Source organism: Chanodichthys erythropterus, chromosome 3 (genome assembly GCF_024489055.1).
Source record: "Chanodichthys erythropterus isolate Z2021 chromosome 3, ASM2448905v1, whole genome shotgun sequence".
Lineage (NCBI taxonomy): Eukaryota > Metazoa > Chordata > Actinopteri > Cypriniformes > Xenocyprididae > Chanodichthys > Chanodichthys erythropterus.
Genome location: NC_090223.1, coordinates 50829502 through 50848102, shown reverse-complemented (window position 1 = coordinate 50848102; position 18601 = coordinate 50829502). Strand labels below are relative to the sequence as shown.

The 18601-nt window shown below is 37.8% G+C and overlaps 1 protein-coding gene across 1 annotated transcript; it reads left to right on the top strand.

Moving 5' to 3' along the window:
* The first annotated feature begins 506 nt into the window (after positions 1–506).
* On the top strand, positions 507–13418 carry LOC137004788 (tripartite motif-containing protein 16-like). Its single transcript, XM_067365416.1, has 5 exons — positions 507–839; positions 3873–3968; positions 4053–4286; positions 10319–10472; positions 12898–13418. The coding sequence occupies exons 1-5, from the start codon at positions 507–509 to the stop codon at positions 13416–13418; spliced, it is 1338 nt and encodes a 445-aa protein (XP_067221517.1).
* Positions 13419–18601: the final 5183 nt, after the last annotated feature.

The window sequence follows — 18601 nt, the reverse complement described above, 5'->3', positions numbered from 1 at the left end:
CTCCCTCCCTCCCTCCCTCCCTCCCTCCCTCCCTTTGTCGAACTGTTACAGCACAAGGCCGCACCTTCACCTCTAAGTGACAAGATGGTCATTTGTCTATTCAGAATTGCTACTGACTTATAAGGCCATACATGGTTTAGCTACTGTGTATTTAACTGATCTTCTATCGCCCTACAATACAAACACTATTTAAGGTCACAAAACTCCAGACTTTTGGTATTGGGTAGTACCTAGGATATCTAAATCCACTAAATTAATACATCATATTAGCTATAGCTGCATGACCTTTTTTATTATCTTCTACAGTTCTATCTAGAACTGTACGTTCTGACATAAGAATACTACTTTGACACAGTATGTAGTTCTATAAATCTGCTTTGAACCTATATGCATTATGAAAAGTGTTATGCAAATAAATGTACATTTTTAAAAAATAAATAAAAAGTGATAATACTGTAGTCTAAAGGTGAATACACTACATGACTTCTGCCCAGATATTTGCCCAAATGTCCAGTCTGGAGAAATCATCATCTAGAGCTGGAGACGTGCAGTGTGACGTCTGTACTGGAAGAAAATACAAAGCTGTCAAGTCCTGTCTGGTGTGTCAGGAGTCTTTCTGTCAAACTCATTTTGACCGTCATGAGGAATATCACTCTCGTAAACCACACAAAGTGATCGATGCCACTGGACGACTGCAGGACATGATCTGCCGTAAACATGATAGAGAGCTAGAAATGTACTGTATCACTGATCAACAATGCATCTGTGTGTGGTGTAAGGAGTATGAACATAAAAACCACAACACTGTATCAACTGCAGCACAGAGGACAGAGAAACAGGTATGAACTGAGAGAGATTGTTTACACAAAAATGAAAGTGCTCACCGTCATGTCATTCCAAACAGGTTTGAATTACTTTGTTCTGTGGAATGTAAAAGATGATATTTTGAAAAATGTCTAATCTATTTTAGTCCATACACTGAAAGTCAATGGAGTAAAAAAGTTTCAAGAAAAAAAGCATAAAAGTAATCTAAGAAACTCTTAAAAAATAAGTGTGCTTGAGTGTACTGATGTGCACTTGTAGTGTACTTCAAATTAAAAGTTGTTTTTTTTTAAATACTTGGAGATAATAAAAGCCACTTAAGTGTACTGAAAGAAAGTAAACTTTCATGACTGTTTCATAATTACACAATAATAACACAATTAAATATTGTAATAATATCAAATTAAAAGTTTTAAGTACATTTTAATAATATATCATCTTTGTCATGCGTTAAATAAGTACAATTATTTTGATGTGTTGAATAAAATACTGAAGCACATGTAAAGTACTTGATTATAATTATATGTTATTCATTATATTTAAAGTTAATATACTTCATTAGTACAATATATTTTAGTTTACCGTGCATGCTTTCAGTACCTTTCACAGTTATATTTATTTTTACTAGTGGTGGGCATAGATTAAATTTTTTAATCTAGATTAATTTTGGAATTAATCTAGATTAAAATGGCTCATTTGAATTCTGCCGAAGACATTCAGAATATGTGAGATACCCAAATTGTCCCTGCATCCCAATGTCCGTACTATCCATCCTAAATAGTATGTGAGATTAAAATAAGTGTGTCCCAAAGCATAGTATGTTGAAAAGAGTATGCCAAAAGTCCCCGGATGGTCTACTATTTCCGGTAGATTTTCGAAGTGTGGATCCGTGCACACTATAAAGGCTAATATTGCCCACAACCCATTGCGCATTGTATGAGGATTCAGTTCAGAACTAGAAACACAAGTAAAGAGTGTTAAAAACATGGCAAATATGCACGATCGACGCTGAGAGGTTGTTTGAGTGACTAATAATCAGTTTAACCTGATAGAAAATATTTATTTAATGTTATCTGTGTTATTTTTCATCTGCAAATACCAATGTGGACTTTTATAAAGATCTGATTGGCCATTAACTTTTAAATGCATCATTATGCATTAAAATGAGGTGAGTTCTCCACATGAAAGACTCGCGACTGCAGATCAACGTGCTGTATTTCTCTCCGATACGGTAGGAAATTAACTAAATGAAATGTGGAGGATGTAAGATGATTGACAGGCCAGTTTACAGTGACAGGATGCGACAGAGAGCAAAGACGCAATTGTATGACGTGATAGTATGTCCCAAAGCTTGTCTACTCTTTTGCTACACACTCAAAAGTAAGTACTTTTTGTTCACAGAAAGAGTACATACTTTTAGGGCGTAGTATAAGTAGGTGAATTGGGATGCAGCAAATGACTAAAAGTAATCCGCCATTTTGTCCGACAAAGCAGATAGGAGTTAGAAGATTAACCTCTGTGGAGTTAAACTTTTGTATATTATATTTTGTATATTGACATCTTTCCGCAATTTGAAACAACATTGATTCTCATGTTCATTCATGTTTATTTGATGCTATAAATGGACTCGTAGTAAGAGATGATCGGTTTACGAGCCTCTTGAGTTGAGGCATTACAGCAATCTGTCACGACCCTTTTTACAGTCTATGGTCACGACACATTAAAGAAAACTGGTTTTATTGTTTGAATCTCTTAAAAAACTACACAGTTTTAAAGCTGGTACTTTGTTAAATATCATAAGTAACCTGCTCTGTCTTGTCTGTCGACGTGTTCTCAGTGTCCTCTTTGCTCCGTGATGCATTAATCACTGTGTGTGACGTGACAGCGCCACGGCTTGTCAGACAAAGCAACAGTAACTAAGGGGGGAGTATAGACCCAGCTCCCAGCCCCACTTTGAGAATAGATTAACGGCGATATTTTTTTATCGCCCGATAAGAGTCTCGCGTTAACGCAGCACGTTAACGCCGATAACGGCCCACCACTAATTTTTACACAAATTTCAAGGCAATAGAATTTTGAAATTACATATGGGCCCAGTTTCACAGACAGGGATTAGACTAAGATTAGGATTAGGATTAGGCCTTATATAAATTAGGGCATTTAAGTAGCTTTTATAAATGTGTCTCAGAAAAAAAAAAAAAACATTACTGGTGTGCATCTTCAGACAAAACAATTGCACTAACATATTTTAAGATATGTCAGTACAAGTTTCTTTCAGTTAAAACAGCTCAAACATACATTTTAGTCTTGGACTAGCTTAAGCCTTGTCTGTGAAACCGGGGGAAGAAGATGTACTTCAGTCCTATACTTATAGGTCAAAAAATAACCCTTAAGTTCAGCTAATTACTTTAAATAAATTTAAACTATAATTCATTTTCATTTAATGGCAATTAACATGGAATTATGTGTCTGAAAACATTACATTCAGTTCACAATTATATTCTTTTAAAACATATTAGCCAAATTTTGATTCACAAATCTAATCAAATCACTGATGAACTTATGTATGTGGAGCCCAAATCAAATATGATCAACAAACATCAAAAACTTCAAACTTCATGCTTGTGTCATGACATCATGATGTTTAGTCATGTGATAGTGACATGCAAGAATTAATGAGGTTTGATGTTATTGACATGTCACCATATTTTATTTGGTCATTCTTCAACATTCTTCAGAATATCTTCTGTTGTGTCTCATAATAGATAGAAAGTCATACAGGTTTGGAACGACATGAGGGAGAGTAAATGATGACAGAATTTAAACTTTATGGTGAATTATTCATATAAAACTAGACACTGATAGAATACTGCTGACATTTCAGTTTCATATTCATTCACAATCATATTTCAGGAAACTATGAATCTGTGGTTTGAACCTACAGAATAAACTTACCATGCTAGAGCTTTAACCCTCCACCAATTCTGGATCCATGTAACTTTTATTTTGTGATAGTAGTTTTCTGTGTCATTTATTGGTTCATCCTCCAGAAACAGCTGAAGGAGACGCAGATGAAGATCCGTCAGAGGATTCAGCAGAGACAGAAAGATGTTCAGCAGCTGAGAGAGGCTGTGGAGTCTCATAAGGTGAGTCTGGAGAAGAAGAGAAGTTTGAGACGTCTCAGTTGTCCTGCTGAAGCCACTGTGTGATTGTTATGTGTGTCTTAACAGCGCTCTGCACAGACAGCAGTGGAGGACAGTGAGAAGATCTTTACTGAGCTCATCCGCTCCATTGAGAGAAGATTCTCTGAGGTCACACAGAGGATCAGAGATCAGGAAAAGGCTGCAGTGAGTCGAGCTGAAGGACGACTGGAGCGACTGGAGCAGGAGATCAATGATCTGAGGAGGAGAGACGCTGAGCTGGAGCAGCTTTCACACACACATGATCACATCCATTTCCTGCAGGTAACAGAGATCTAGAAGAACAGGATCATAGTGGACTTGAGCAAGAGAAACATTTCATGAGAGCAGAATGAGATGCTGACTGAGATGTTGTCAAGAATTCAGTCCAGTGTTTGTTATCATATAATCATCAGTCAGACTCTCATCTGATCATCTTCTGTTTAAAGAGACACACTTACAAAGACCTGGAAAATCTCATAGGAAACATTTTTCTGAGCTCTTTTTCTGGAATAAATATTTAGTTGACAAACACCATTAACTAATTTTTCCTTTTGATTTCTTGTGTCATGATGAAATCAGTGAACTTGATGGTGTTAATTTCCACCAAATAGATTTTTCATCATCTTTTTAATGAAATCTTTTATTTGTACTACAATATTTTCAGTAATTGTCATCAAAATTGGGTCAGGTGATCTTCAAACTGTCAGAGGTCCTATGTTTAATAAGACCGATCGGCTTATAACATCAAAGTACTGCGAGAGCGATTAGACAGCATACGACTCCTTATGTCTTTGAATCACTCTCGCGTTAATTTGACTTCATACGCCGATCGGTCTGCGAAGTGCTGATGCATCTCGAACAAGCCCATTGTGTTTTTTCCCTGTGATCCAGTTTCCCAGTGTGTCGGATTATTCATCACGTTCATCTGTTCAGTTAGTTATCTCATTAGTTCTCCTTGTTATTTAAGCCCAGTGTTTACTTTGTTCTTTTTCTGGTGTCATCTATTGAATGTTGAAGCTTTTTGCCTGTTCCTACATTTATCCTGTGTGGATTTATTTCTTCTGTCACACTTGGTTGCAAATGAAGGATAAATGCAGGATCTAAGTGCAGCAAAAAAAATAAAAATATTCACAAAAGCACTAGAAACAAAACACTCTTCACTTACACACTTAACGATTGTAAGGCTGATTATGAATGTAAATTGATACTTATGACTGATCGCGCTCAAACAGTCAGAGCCAGTTGCATTCAGTCTGCGATTACAGTCGGTGTTCAAATTCCATGTGTAAGTATATAAATCGGCTCCAGTCGAAGGAAGCAATCGGTATGTGTGTTCAGTTCAGTCTTAGAATGTTACAGCTAATCGTTAGGTGTGTCCCCGGCTTTAGAAACAAACAGAATATAAATATAACAGAAAAATATAATATAGAACTGACCAAGGAACAGAACAAAACACATGGTTTAAATAGACAGAGAACTTATGAGCTAATTAACAAGACACACCTGAACTCAAAGACTAATTAAATCAGACACCATGGAAACACACAGGCAAAGGACAGCACTAATTAACAGAACAAGAAAACCAGTTTAAGCCGGGTTCACACTGTGCGATTTTGGCCACGATTTGGCCGTCTGAGACCAATTTTGCAAATCCTAAAAGATTCCTATAATCCTAACCTAAAATCTGTCATCTTTGATCGCTAGTTTGATGTTTACTGACAGCCGATTGACTGCTGCGATCAAATTTTACCTCAGACGAAATTCTGGCAGTGTCAGAAGATTTGGTGCACAATCCTCCACTGTGACTTCTCCTACAACGAACATCAAATTGTTTTCATTTTTCAAGACAAGCCTTGATCAAAATTAGTGATAGAGATGTCATTGTTAGCCACCATTTCAGTCCCGTGCTCACGTTCTTCGAATGTGTATGTTTTGATGATGTAAAACTCTGGACAAGTTTTCATGCGCGCGTCGTTTTTTAACGCGTCTTGACTGTCGTGCAGTCTGACATTAATGACAGCTGAGATCCCACAGTGTGACATGAGGATCATGTTTGTACAGTCTGACAAGTAACCATCGTAAAGGACTATTAAATAATAAATCGCTCAGTGTGAACCCGGCTTTAGAACTCAAACAATTAACAGAAAATACAGATCCAAAACATGACACAAAGCTGATAAGATTGATTTTTATTTAACTGTTTGCCTGTAACACAATCAGGGCCGGATTAACATAAGGGCTAGGTGGGGCTGAAGCCCCAGGGCCCGCGGGTAGAGGGGGCCCGTGATTGGCTGGAGGAAATGAGATTGACAAGTCATAGGTGGTTGATTTGTGTCTAATAAAATAACAAGAAAAAAATGATTGGAAAATGTGCCTGACTGATAAATCACCGTCCAATCAAAATCACTTTGAAATTCGCGCCATGACATCGGGAAACGCCTCTTTGCGTTATGCTATCGCATGTAGATTATTGGCCTTTATTGCTTGTTCAGCCTCGCTGGTGTTCAAAATGATAAAAAAAAAAAAAAAAAAAAAAAGTGATAGTGGTGCGCAAAAAAAGGAAAAATAAGCTTGAAAGGGAGAAAAGGGATGCTAATCTTACAGCAAAAATTCCTAAACTAACTAACGTTACTTCAGTTCACATAAAACATCCGAGCCAGTGGAGGTACCCCGCGTGGCAGCTCACAATTATCTTCACCCACCGACACCGTCGCCGATCTGCGTGCTTTACACGTTGAAGAAGGTGAGATAGCAGCTACAGCAAGTTATTATTCTTATAACGAGTTAAGCCCATAGACTGTAAAAAATATGGACGTAGTGTCCGTGACGTCACCCATAGAGTTCTGAACAGCAGTTTTGATGCAAAAATGAGGCCGCGGCCATCTTAGTTGCACGTGACCGCACGTCACTCACGGATAACTGAAAATGGGCAAAGAGGCGGGACATAGTTGGAGCCCATGCGACTTGTTGCTGAAACCACGCCCGCCTAGCATATCTATCTTAGATACTATCTAAAATATTAATAAAGATAACAATATCATTAGAAAGTACTAAAGGTTTACTGTCAATCTACGGTGATTTTAAGATAACGTTATAGATGCTCTAACACCAGTAGGCTAATTAATTTGTGTGGGGTGTGCAAATAACACAAATCAAATAGGATTTCATACCTTTATAATGAAATAGAGATCGCGAGATGAATCCAATCCGCTGCACTTGGTAATGTCCATTTCAAAACATAAAACATCGTTTATAATGTAAAACTCTATACGCACATATATAGGTAATGTACCAGATACCTGTATAACTTTCAAATGTTCTCTCAAACTAATGAGCACGTGTCCAAAGTATAATTTTTCAAAATAGTGCAGCAGCAGTTTTAATCTAGTATCCAAGCAGTGCTGTCGGAGTTGTATATCCTCCTGGTATTGCCATTGTAGTAAATCTCAGGAACAAAACTTTTAGCCAATGCCACGACGATCCAACAACGTGTGTTCCGCATGCGAGCACATGTACACAGACTGACATCTGTCTCGAGTATGCAGCAAGCCATATATTGTATAAAATAATCCAGAAAAAAAGTCACAAATACGGCTGAGATGCCAAATTCAGTGGCTGAAATGAGCTGCTGAGGTAACATGACGGCTCACAGACAGCAGCGGCATACCTGTCACTCAAGTGACCACGCCCTTAATTATGCAGAACTTTAAGGCTTAATATAATTTAAACGGATCAGTTATAAAAAAATTCACCCCCCTCAGAGTTGTCATGAAGGGCAAAATTAGCAGTATAGACCAAAACACAATGTGAACCAGAGTGTAAACATGTTTTTTTCTGCTCTAAACTTGGCTGTTTTAACATGATGGTCAATGAGATTCTGCTCCCTTTTGCAGCCTGTCCCTAGCGGCAAGTCGATGAATCGCAGTTTAAGTTACTTCCGTATTGGCTTCACAAGAAACTGGGGGAGGTTGCCGCTTGGTTAAGCCCTATTCGGATGGTAATTGTTTCTCATGAAAACGTAAGGTGTTTTCAACATTTACAGGGAGTCGATTGATTTTATTGCCGTTTGAATTCAGAATGTGAGTTTTTTTTTCTCTCATGATTATTATCATGTAAAAATCCCGAATTAACTTTCCTACTGTTTTTTGACGAACACCAATGTCGTGTGACTTGTCTCCACTATCTGCTTTTGAAGCACATTCTATCAGTTGCAGTTCTGGTGCCTCCATCCGTACAACTCAACCTCGACACATTCACATCACATGTTAACACAGCGGTAGAGTTACTCACGGGACACTGCACTTATTCGCAATCTCAAAAGTTCTTTATTTGCATGTGCTTTAAAGCCCTGCCAGTTAAACATGTAATTCGTGTGCTGTTCTGAGATGCGCTTTTTCTGACCCCATACACCCGAAGCGTGCACACAAGCCTGTCAAACAGCACCTGACTACTGGACTTCATCTTTCGCGTCTGATTGCGCTATAATACTGTCAAATACACAAAAGGTTTACATAAACACAGTTGGTTATGTCTGAAGTGAGTTGAGAAAATCCTAATAGTTAGCATGCGGACCCTTGTCCTTAAAGGGATAGTTCACCCAAAATTTAAAATCCTGTCATCACATACTCACTTTCAAGTTGTTTTAAACCTGAATGATTTTCTTTCTTCTGTTGAACACAAAAGAAAATTAATTTCCATAGTAGGAACAAAATATAATGTGGAAATCACTGGGGACCATCAACTGTTTGGTTACCCACATTCTTCAAAATAGTTTATTTTGTGTTAATCAGAGGAAACAATTATTGTGTCAGCAATATATGCAATACAATTTTAAAATATGTATCATGCACATTAAAAATATTAATCAGCTCTACTTTACTTCATGTAAATAAGAGGCTGCAGTAACTTATTTCCGTAACTCATAATAACTTATCTCACCTTGCCAGTCACAAATGCATCAGGAGAGCGCTCCTTCTCAAAATTATCTTTCATTAAATCTCGATTGTTAGAACCATGGATTTTAATGATATCATTAAGGATTTCTGCTCTTTTAAAGTTAGAAAAAAGACTATTAAACAGTAAGACCCTATTTATAGTGATAGTTCACCCAAAAAACATTTACTCACCCTCATGATGTTCCAAACATGTATGAGTTTCTTTTTTGTGTTAAACACAAAAGAAGATATTTTAAAGAAGGTTGGTAACCAGACAGTTGACGGCACCCACTGACTTTTTTTAGGTCAGAGCAACTGCCCCTCAAAATTCCTGTGCACGTCCCTGACTATGAAGACCACAGGAAAACATGTGGTAGCATGAACAACACAAGACAAAGATCTTCGCAAATTTAAAGGGTTAGTTCACCCAAAAATGAAAATAATGTCATAATGTGTAATGTTACTCACCCTCATGCCGTTTCACACCCGTAAGACCTTCGTTCATCTTCAGAACACAAATTAAGATATTTTAGTTGAAATCCGATGGCTCCGTGAGGCCTCCATAGGGAGCAATGACACTTCCTCTCTCAAGATCCATAAAGGTACTAAAAACATATTTAAATCAGTTCATGTGAGTACAGTGGTTCAATATTGATATTATAAAGTGATGAGAATATTTTTGGAGCACCAAAAAAAATAAAAAAAATAACGACTTATTTAGTGATGGCAGATTTTTTTTTTTTTTTTTTTTTTTGGGTGAACTAAGCCTTTAAGGCTATATAAACAGTGCAAACAAAAGGAGCTAAATGAAATGCAGGTGGAGCAAAACAGTAACCATGGAAACAAACTGGTAAATGTTAGGAAACTAGATCAGTTAACAATGACAAGGAACACAGGAAAACAGAAACAGAACTGAACTAAAACAAAACACATTGAAACTAAACCTAAACATCATGTTGTTCCTTTAGAGCAGGGATGGGCAACTTCGATAGTGACAAGGGCCAACATTTTTTCTCCTTGATACCAGGGGGCCAAATTACTAATCCACACTTGAACTTTTTACACCGTCTTACTCAGTTTACTTTTTATTAAGGGACATCTATGTATAATTGATGCTATTTGTTTTTAAAGATTTATAAACTATAAAACTTGTGCAATTATGCTATTACAAATGGGAAACTTTGTTTTCAGTTGATAAGCAATATTACCCCGACAGCAAATGTAATCTCAATTGCATTGTCTGCAACAAACAAATGTACAGATATCCTATTTTTTTATTACAATCCTAGACATTTTCAACTCAGCCTCGTTAAAAAGTGCCTATTTAAAAAATAGTTGTTCTTTATGGAATTACCATAATCCACATACACACTGTCACAGTTCCCGTGTTCCCCGAACTCCATTTCCCACAGTCCTCCTGTTCTCCACACCTGCACTCACTTCCCTCGTCATCTCCCCATCATCACTTATCGTCACCACCTGGACTTCCTCGTTTGCACTCCCTTTATATATGGACTCACTCCCTTCACTCCTGGTCTGTTCTAAATGTTATTTGATGTGTTGGATGTTGTTTCTAGCGCCTTTATGTTAATAAAAACTCATTTACTGTGGAAGTCCGTGAACGCCTCATCTCTACAACACCAGCACGTAACACACACATTACCATGAAAAATACAATTTTTAAAAATGTATAAGAACATAATTAAGTGCATACATTTCTGTCATTCGTTTGGCAAAAAAGGTTTTGTTGACTATGCATTTTACCTTTGAAATCTAAGACAAGTAACTCTGGTTAGCTGCCACTATTCCACCGTGGGGCCAAACCGTTTTCTTTGCTTTCCCGTTCCATTCCGATCCGGCCGGTACGGATATGGCTTCGTTTTCCACTTTAGGCTGATAACTTCAGTCGTTGCCTTACACACGAGTTTACACAAGATATGCGATGTAAATAGTGACCGCGTTATGTAGGATGATCAGTTATTTCTTTTAATTGTATGATTAATTTGTGTTCATCTTGCTAAACATGATATTTGAGCAACCTACGGAGAAACTGGTAGCCAGGCAGCAAAAGGTGACCGATTCTGAGTGACGACTTCACTACTCGCATTCTAGCAGAACGGTTCGGCACAGTTGGCTAATTCCGGGCGGAGATCGGTTTGTAATTATGCCGTAGGCTACCATACCGGGCTCAAGTGGAAATACAACTGGAACTGTTCCTTATCATTCATCCGTTCGGCCCGACGGTGGAAAGCAGATTTTGTGAGCAGTGCAGTGGTGTAATGGCAATTGTTACGTTCCACGTATGTTTTTGTATTTTGTTTTAGTTTTTTTTTTTTCTCTCTCTCTCTCTCTTTCTTATCTGTCTGTCGAGTTTTAGGTTGACGGTAAAGCGGGGCTCATCTTGGTGACGTCATGACGCTCTGACGTCCCAACCAGCGTTCTGCCAATCTGCAGGTGGCTGATCATTTAAAAGGCTTCGGCGGCATTCCACCTGCAGTGAGCGTTTGGGCTTGGACCTCACTCACGCTTGTCGAGCCAGAGCCAGTCATTCTTTGTGTTTGCGAACTGTTTATTTAGTCTGTGGTTCATTGAGACAGTATCTGGTTGTTTGTTTCTGTGTAATAGTTAAGCTGACGGCGTTAGAGAGTGATACAAGTCTTCTGTTAAATGTTTGAGTCCACTCGAAATCTGGCGTGAAGTCATTATCTGTCAATCGAGTGGTTGACAAATAATGAAACCCTTCTCCTGCAGACAAGTCTCTCGTGCGAAATGTTTGAACGCATTCGAATTCTGGCGTGAAGTCATTGTCTGTCAACCGAGGGGTTGACCGATAATGAAACCTTTTGCTGCGGACAGCTCAGAGATAACATCAACCTCACTGACCACGGTGAATTCCGCATAGTGCGTGTCAGCTAGCAACTAATGTTAGTTATAATGCGGGTGCTCGCCTTCCCTGTATTTTTGTTTATTTATTTAGTGGAGTTTTAGTTAAGGCGCCGCGCCGAAGTTTTCGGTTTTGTTTTTACATTTTATTTTTGGTAGTTAGTTTAGGGGCGTGGGCGCTAGTTAGTGGGTTTTGTTCTGATTATTTCTTTTCTTTGGCGACATCCTCGTTCTTTCCTTACTTTTACTTTGTTTATGTCTTACTTGTTGACTTATCTCTACCGTGTTAATAAATATCGGATATTAATTGTTTCCCTTGTTGTTTGGTTTGTTCCTCCCCACGCCTCAACAGTTGTATCTCATTTAAATGTTGCGGTCATTCCACTGAACAACTTTAAGCACGTAACATTTATTTACAATAAAATCTTTCATTACAGATTTCGTTTCCAAACAAATCAAACATAGGCTATGTGTGACCCTTGAACTTGCAAAAAGATTAAAAAAGATCTGTTAATCATCCTGATTGGATGGTGAAAACACGATTTTTATAGTCAAATTTTCATTTATTTTTTGCTAATTTTAGTAAACTTTAACTAAATCGCTGTTATTAATACTGGGATCCATTAATGCTGGAAATGGTGACCTCTCCTGGATTGATTTAGTATTAACATTATAACATTAGCCTCATAGCATAATTGCCTAAGTCATTTTTTGGCCAAATTGTGATATCTGCCTTTGAAATATGATCTGGGAAATTATGCTATGAGGCTAACGATAATCTGAGAGCAATCTTTACATTATTTCAACTTTCAAATGTTTTAAATTTGATGATCCGAGTGATCCAGCGGGCCGTATTTAAAGAGACTGCGGGCCGCCAGTTGCCCATCCCTCCTGTTGAAGGTGAAAGAAATCATGATAGAAGAGTTTAATGATTGATCATGTAAATGATGATTCAGGATATCTGGTCAGCTGAACTGAGACACTGATGATACACTGAACATTGAGTCATGAAGAGTTCAGATACATTAAAAGATCAGATTCATAATTCCTGATTCTGATGTGTTTTTCTTCATCAGATTCCCATCAGCTCACTCTGGATCTGAACACAGTGAATGAACACCTCTGTCTGTCTGAGAGGAACAGAGTGATTACTAACACTGACACAGTCCAGCCGTATCCTGATCATCCAGACAGATTTGATTATTGGCATCAGGTGTTGTGTAGAGAGAGTGTGTGTGGACGCTGTTATTGGGAGACTGAGTGGAGTGGGATTGAAGTGTTTATATCAGTGTCATATAAGAGCATCAGCAGGAAGGGACGGGGTGATGAGTGTTGGTTTGGACGTAATGATCAGTCCTGGAGTTTGTACTGCACTCCCTCCAGTTACTCATTGTGGCACAATAAGATAAAGACTGCTCTCCCTGTAAAGCCCATCAGCTCTAGAATAGGAGTGTTTGTGGATCACAGTGCAGGAACTCTGTCCTTCTACAGTGTCTCTGACACAATGAACCTCATCCACACAGTCCAGACCACATTCACTCAGACGCTCTATCCTGGGTTTTGGGTTGATACTGGATCATCAGTGAAACTGTGTTGATGTTTCAGAATAAACTGTAGAGAGATTTTACCCATAATACTTTGAGCTTCATGATAAATCGGTAAGGTGCGTTCCATTCGACCGTAAGTGGACTGCGAAATGGACTTCCCAGGGTATTTTGCCATCTTAAGTGAGATTCCAATCCGAAGGGAGTGAACATGTTCAGTTCGAAGGGGGCTGCGAATGGCATAGGGAATAAGGGAACATATACATCACTTCACAGGAAGTGAGGTCAAATCACCCAACTGTCATTGCACACAGCGTCACCAGTCAGAACTACGATGGAGCAGAGCCATTGAAAGAGTTTTTAAACAGCTCTGCGATGGTGGAGAGTATTTATGAATGGTTATGGTGATGAGTGTTACATTAGCATATTGTAGGCATGACAAAGTACAAGTGTTGAAAAGCAGCTGAGGCTCTGACATTTTTTATTTTACTTTATTTAGGCTACCTCAGAGAGTTTACTATGCAGCTGTGCATGCAAAAGAAATCGCATGAGATGAGAGCCAGACCATGACAGTTACAGCTTCAAATCTGTTAATAGTCAATTAATAGCCGCAATAGTAATACAATAAACATATACGTTTTTTACATAAATAATGTGTTTTGTATATGTATTCTATACATTTTAAATTTGAAAGTAATATCTATTTATTTTATATCATAATCTGCGCGACACTGTCTTGACGTTTGCAGGGCGTTCCAAATGAGCGATTTATTGTCAGCGAAGTCCAGTACAACTGATCTACCATGCTCAGGGAGTAGGGAGCAGTGAACACTGCATAGGGACCCTGCCGAATGGAACGCAGCTAGAGTCTCTTATTTCCTCGTCATTACATTAATACAGCTGAACTTCACTGAAATAACAGAATAAATGTGTATTAAATCCTCAAAGAGACAGTTTAAGAACTGTGTGTGTGTTTTTGTGACATATCAGGACACAAATGTGTATAATGACATGGGTATGACATAGGTATTACAAGGAGAGGGTGACTTATGAGGACATTACCCCATGTCCCCACTTTTCAAAAGCCTTATAAATCATACAGAATTAGTTTTTGTGAGAAAGTAAAAATGTGAACAGTTTCCTGTGATGGTTAGGTTTAGGGGTAGGGGTAGTGTAGGGGGATAGAAAATACAGTTTGCACAGTGTAAAAAAAAATTATAGTATCAGTGTTGTTGTGAAAAACAGTGAGCTCTGAAGGTCTGGTAACACCTTATAATAACTTTAATAAATCTTTAACAAACATTATATAACACTTAAGAGATAATTACTTAATTTATATTTAAATAGCTAGAAATATGTGAAAATGTGCTTGTTAATGTTTACTAATAGACTTATTAAACATAATAATTAACAGACCATTATTCAATGTAAATTACTTACAATTGTCATTAAACTTTCCATTCATAGGATCACTTCTTGAAAATCTTCAAATGTCGTTAAACTTCAGTTCATATTTTAATGCACTTTTTTACATTTACAAATGAATAAATGCATAAAGCTGTTTAGCTATGAGAGATCTGGATATTCAACAGAAAATTGAACAATATAAGAATGACTTTATAATTATATGTAGGGCTGGGCGATGTATCGAATGCTTTTGTCACGCGCATTTCTTCAGTAAAGCCGGTTCCCTGATTGCCGCTAAATCGCCATCAACTGCTTTCAAATGGAGCGGCATTTAATGGACAGAGCTGTAGTTCACTGATAAGACACGCAATATCGCGTTCAATATCGACGGCGATACATATCGATATTGAACGCGATATTGCGTGTCTTATCAGTGAACTACGGCTCTGTCTATTAAATGCCGCTTCATTTGAAAGCAGGTGATGGCGATTTAGCGGTAATCAGGGAACCGGCTTTACTGAAGAAATGCGCGTGACAAAAGCATTCGATACATCGCCCAGCCCTAATTATACGTATTTAACTCTTTAACTCTTCAAACTTTTATTTTTATATTTCCAACATTTATTTTCCACTGGCACAATGTGTTAGATTTTACTGGTATGGCTATAATTGTATTTTGTTCATTGATGAAATTAATATGCTGGTAAATCTGTTTATTCAATTGAAGTTCAGCTATGAAATGTAAGAGATAAAACCTAAATAAAGCTGTTGATGTGAAGCAATAACTTGTTTTATTGAATATATAACAGTAAAATTAAAAATTATAATATTAATAATAAAATAACAGTAAAATGCAGTACTTTGTTTTACAGTATGTTTAAAACTATTGTTGTTATTTTTACAGTAATTTTACTGTGGTATGAAATACAGCAACTACTGGATAATTGTTGCCAGTTAGTTACTGTTAATTTGACAATAAACAGTGTACTTTGTACTTGCTTAAAAAAATAATCGTTAGGTATGTACTTGTGTTCGGGTTCTTTTGCAAAACACTCCTGCTGCTATTGAGGTGTGATACGGGTGAGGTTCAGGACAGGTTTGGTGGTAAGGGCAGGTTTAAGGGTTTAGTTCAGGGGTCAACAGTGAACAGGGGTCAGTTTAATTACTATAAGGGAACACTGTCCAAACTGTTTATATTACATTGTTTTGATAAATGAACAAGTATTTTCTTGAAAAGTTGTTCTGTTTTCTCCTGCTGATGTGTGATTCAAGGAATATCCTGTAGTGTTGGGGCAATAAAAACATGTTTGCACCAAATTTATGTGGTTGTTATTTCTTTATCAAGCATTTAGTTAACTCATTACAAGTGTTATTACAGTAGCTAAAAGTCCAATTGCCATAAACAGTACATGATTAATAGTAAACATTTATAAACATTTACAAATGATGAATAGTTTCTGCCTCAAAAAACTCCCAATTACTTCTTTTTATTAAGGTAGTTGTAACATTTAAGTTTAGGTATTGGGTAGGATTATGGGATGTAGAATATGGTTTGCAAAATAAGGCATTTATAAGTGCTAATAAACAGCCAATAAGTAATCTAATAAGCAACTAGTAAAAAGTGAGAATTCTTCCCTATACTAAAGTGTTTCCGAAGTCTGAATACTCACCACAACAAACAAAGAACACATTACAGACTGCGATTTGATGAGTTAAAGTATGCAAAAATGCGAAATTGACTTTTACATGGTGTTTGAACATAATTGTGTTTTGGCAGTGTGTGTACACAACCACCCTATAATTATAAAAAAATCCACCCACTCCTTTTTTTCTTCTTCTTTTTTTTTTTTTTTTAAATTTCCATAAATCATAATGTGGCGGGGCGATGAAGGGCAAGAATTGACACTCGTGTACAACTAGAACAAAAGAGCAGACTACGCCACCCCGTTTCTGTGAACGGGGAAATTTATACCCAAAATAGGGCACCCAGGTTCGTTACCACTGAACACAAGAGACGTGGATATAAATACAAAATGCTTTTATTTCACATTAATTAGTTAAAATGTAGAAAACTGTTGACCAAACAAAGAGAAAAAGAAATAAAGAAAACAAGAAACTTTCAGGCTGAGGCTTACCAGTAGGGCGGCTAGCTGAACAGTGAGTATCCTAAGACACACCACTCACCCAAATATTCTCCGCACAAACACTCACACTCACACCACACACACTAAGTGAGGGAGATGCAGTTGTCAAATGACAAAAACACTCTGTGAGAGAAACACCACAGGGCCAAGACAGCTAGCTTCCCTCACTGGGGGCCTTCAGCTCCTGAAATAAACAAAAAAGAGAGAAGATAACAGCACAATTAATCCAACCCACATTCAATCCCACAACTTGCATTAGAATAAGTTCAAACCATGAAGGAGAACAATGGACAATTTACTGGCCAGACAGGGAGGTATAAATACTCAACTTGGTTCGTACCAAAGGCTCATGAACCTGGACATGCCATGAAGCAGCAAGAGGTTAAAGAAAAAAAAACAAAACCAGAAAGGAAAACTTAAGCAAACAATACAATTGAAAAACAGCAAATAATCAGACTTCAAATGAAATCACATGGAATACATAAACCAAACAATTTAATAAAGAACAAAAACTTAAAGCTAGAAGGGCTTCAGTAAATGCTCAAATCAAACATTAAACAAAACAAAACAAGATATTACACGAATTTTCTATGCCGTCCCTAGGAAGAGCGCAGATCAAAGGAAAAAAAAAACTAAATAAATAAATAAACAAATAAAACAAACACGCTGCTGGTGGCAATATAACCACCGGTGGGGCTAAACGTGCACCATTAACGGTACATCTCACTTCAAGTGACGGCTCGAATTAGCCACAATTCCCATAGACCACCAGCATGAGCGTAAAGCAAAAAAAAAAAAAAACACAAAAACAAACAGAATCAAAAAGTAATGGATCAAATACAATGGTCTCACAGTCGTAAAAATAGCAGCAGAACAAACAGTGCAGTCTTAACGTCATCTAAGGAGCATTTGCCCTGCAGTCCACAGTAACGAAGTGCTCACGAGCAATTGCCCCACTAAAATAGACAAATTAATAAAATTAGTCAGAGACACCAACCCAATAATCTCACAGCTTTATCCGTAATCGACAAACTGCAAATATGCAGGCGTTCCATCAGAGCACACACAAATTGCAATATGATCGAAGCACAAGTTACCACGAGTCACACCACAACAAACATTAATCCATTGGAATTAACATACCTGGGGTGTAAGACAGCCTGTACCCAACAGCAACGTCACACCAATCCTGACCATAATCTTGCTATAACAAATATACACACTTAAATAGCGCATAGACACTCGCAGCAACATTAGCCAAACAGCTAGGTACATACAGTACCTCCCGCAGAGCTGCACGCACACACCCACACACAACAATGATTGTACGATGCGCACCCAGGTGACATAAACTACCCCTTAAATACACCCGTAACGGCAGCCAATAGGCTGTCGCACACGTCACTCAGGTGACAACCTTGTTTAATAGGGCGGTACCTAGACTGCCCTACTACAATCAGCAGCATCTTTGAACAAGTTGTTTGTAGATTCTGGGGAAAGTGTCGTCACATTAGCCACAGGCCCCACCCACTGCTGATGGGCTCTGCCATATTAGCATAGACCTGCCCTGAGCAAGTTGTACACAGTCCACCATTTTCTGTAGCTGTACTGCTTAAGCTCTTGCAGTGATTGTCTGGACTGAAAACAGATGCTGCTTCATTTGTGAGAAGTAAAATAAACATTAT

What these genes read in the sequence shown, in the direction of transcription:
- LOC137004788 (XM_067365416.1), top strand. Translation starts at nt 507, where the DNA reads ATGTCCAGTCTGGAGAAATCATCATCTAGAGCTGGAGACGTGCAGTGT. An exon ending in CACAGAGGACAGAGAAACAG is followed by an intron (nt 840 to 3,872) that starts GTATGAACTGAG and finishes TTCATCCTCCAG; the next exon opens with AAACAGCTGAAGGAGACGCA. An exon ending in AGGCTGTGGAGTCTCATAAG is followed by an intron (nt 3,969 to 4,052) that starts GTGAGTCTGGAG and finishes GTGTCTTAACAG; the next exon opens with CGCTCTGCACAGACAGCAGT.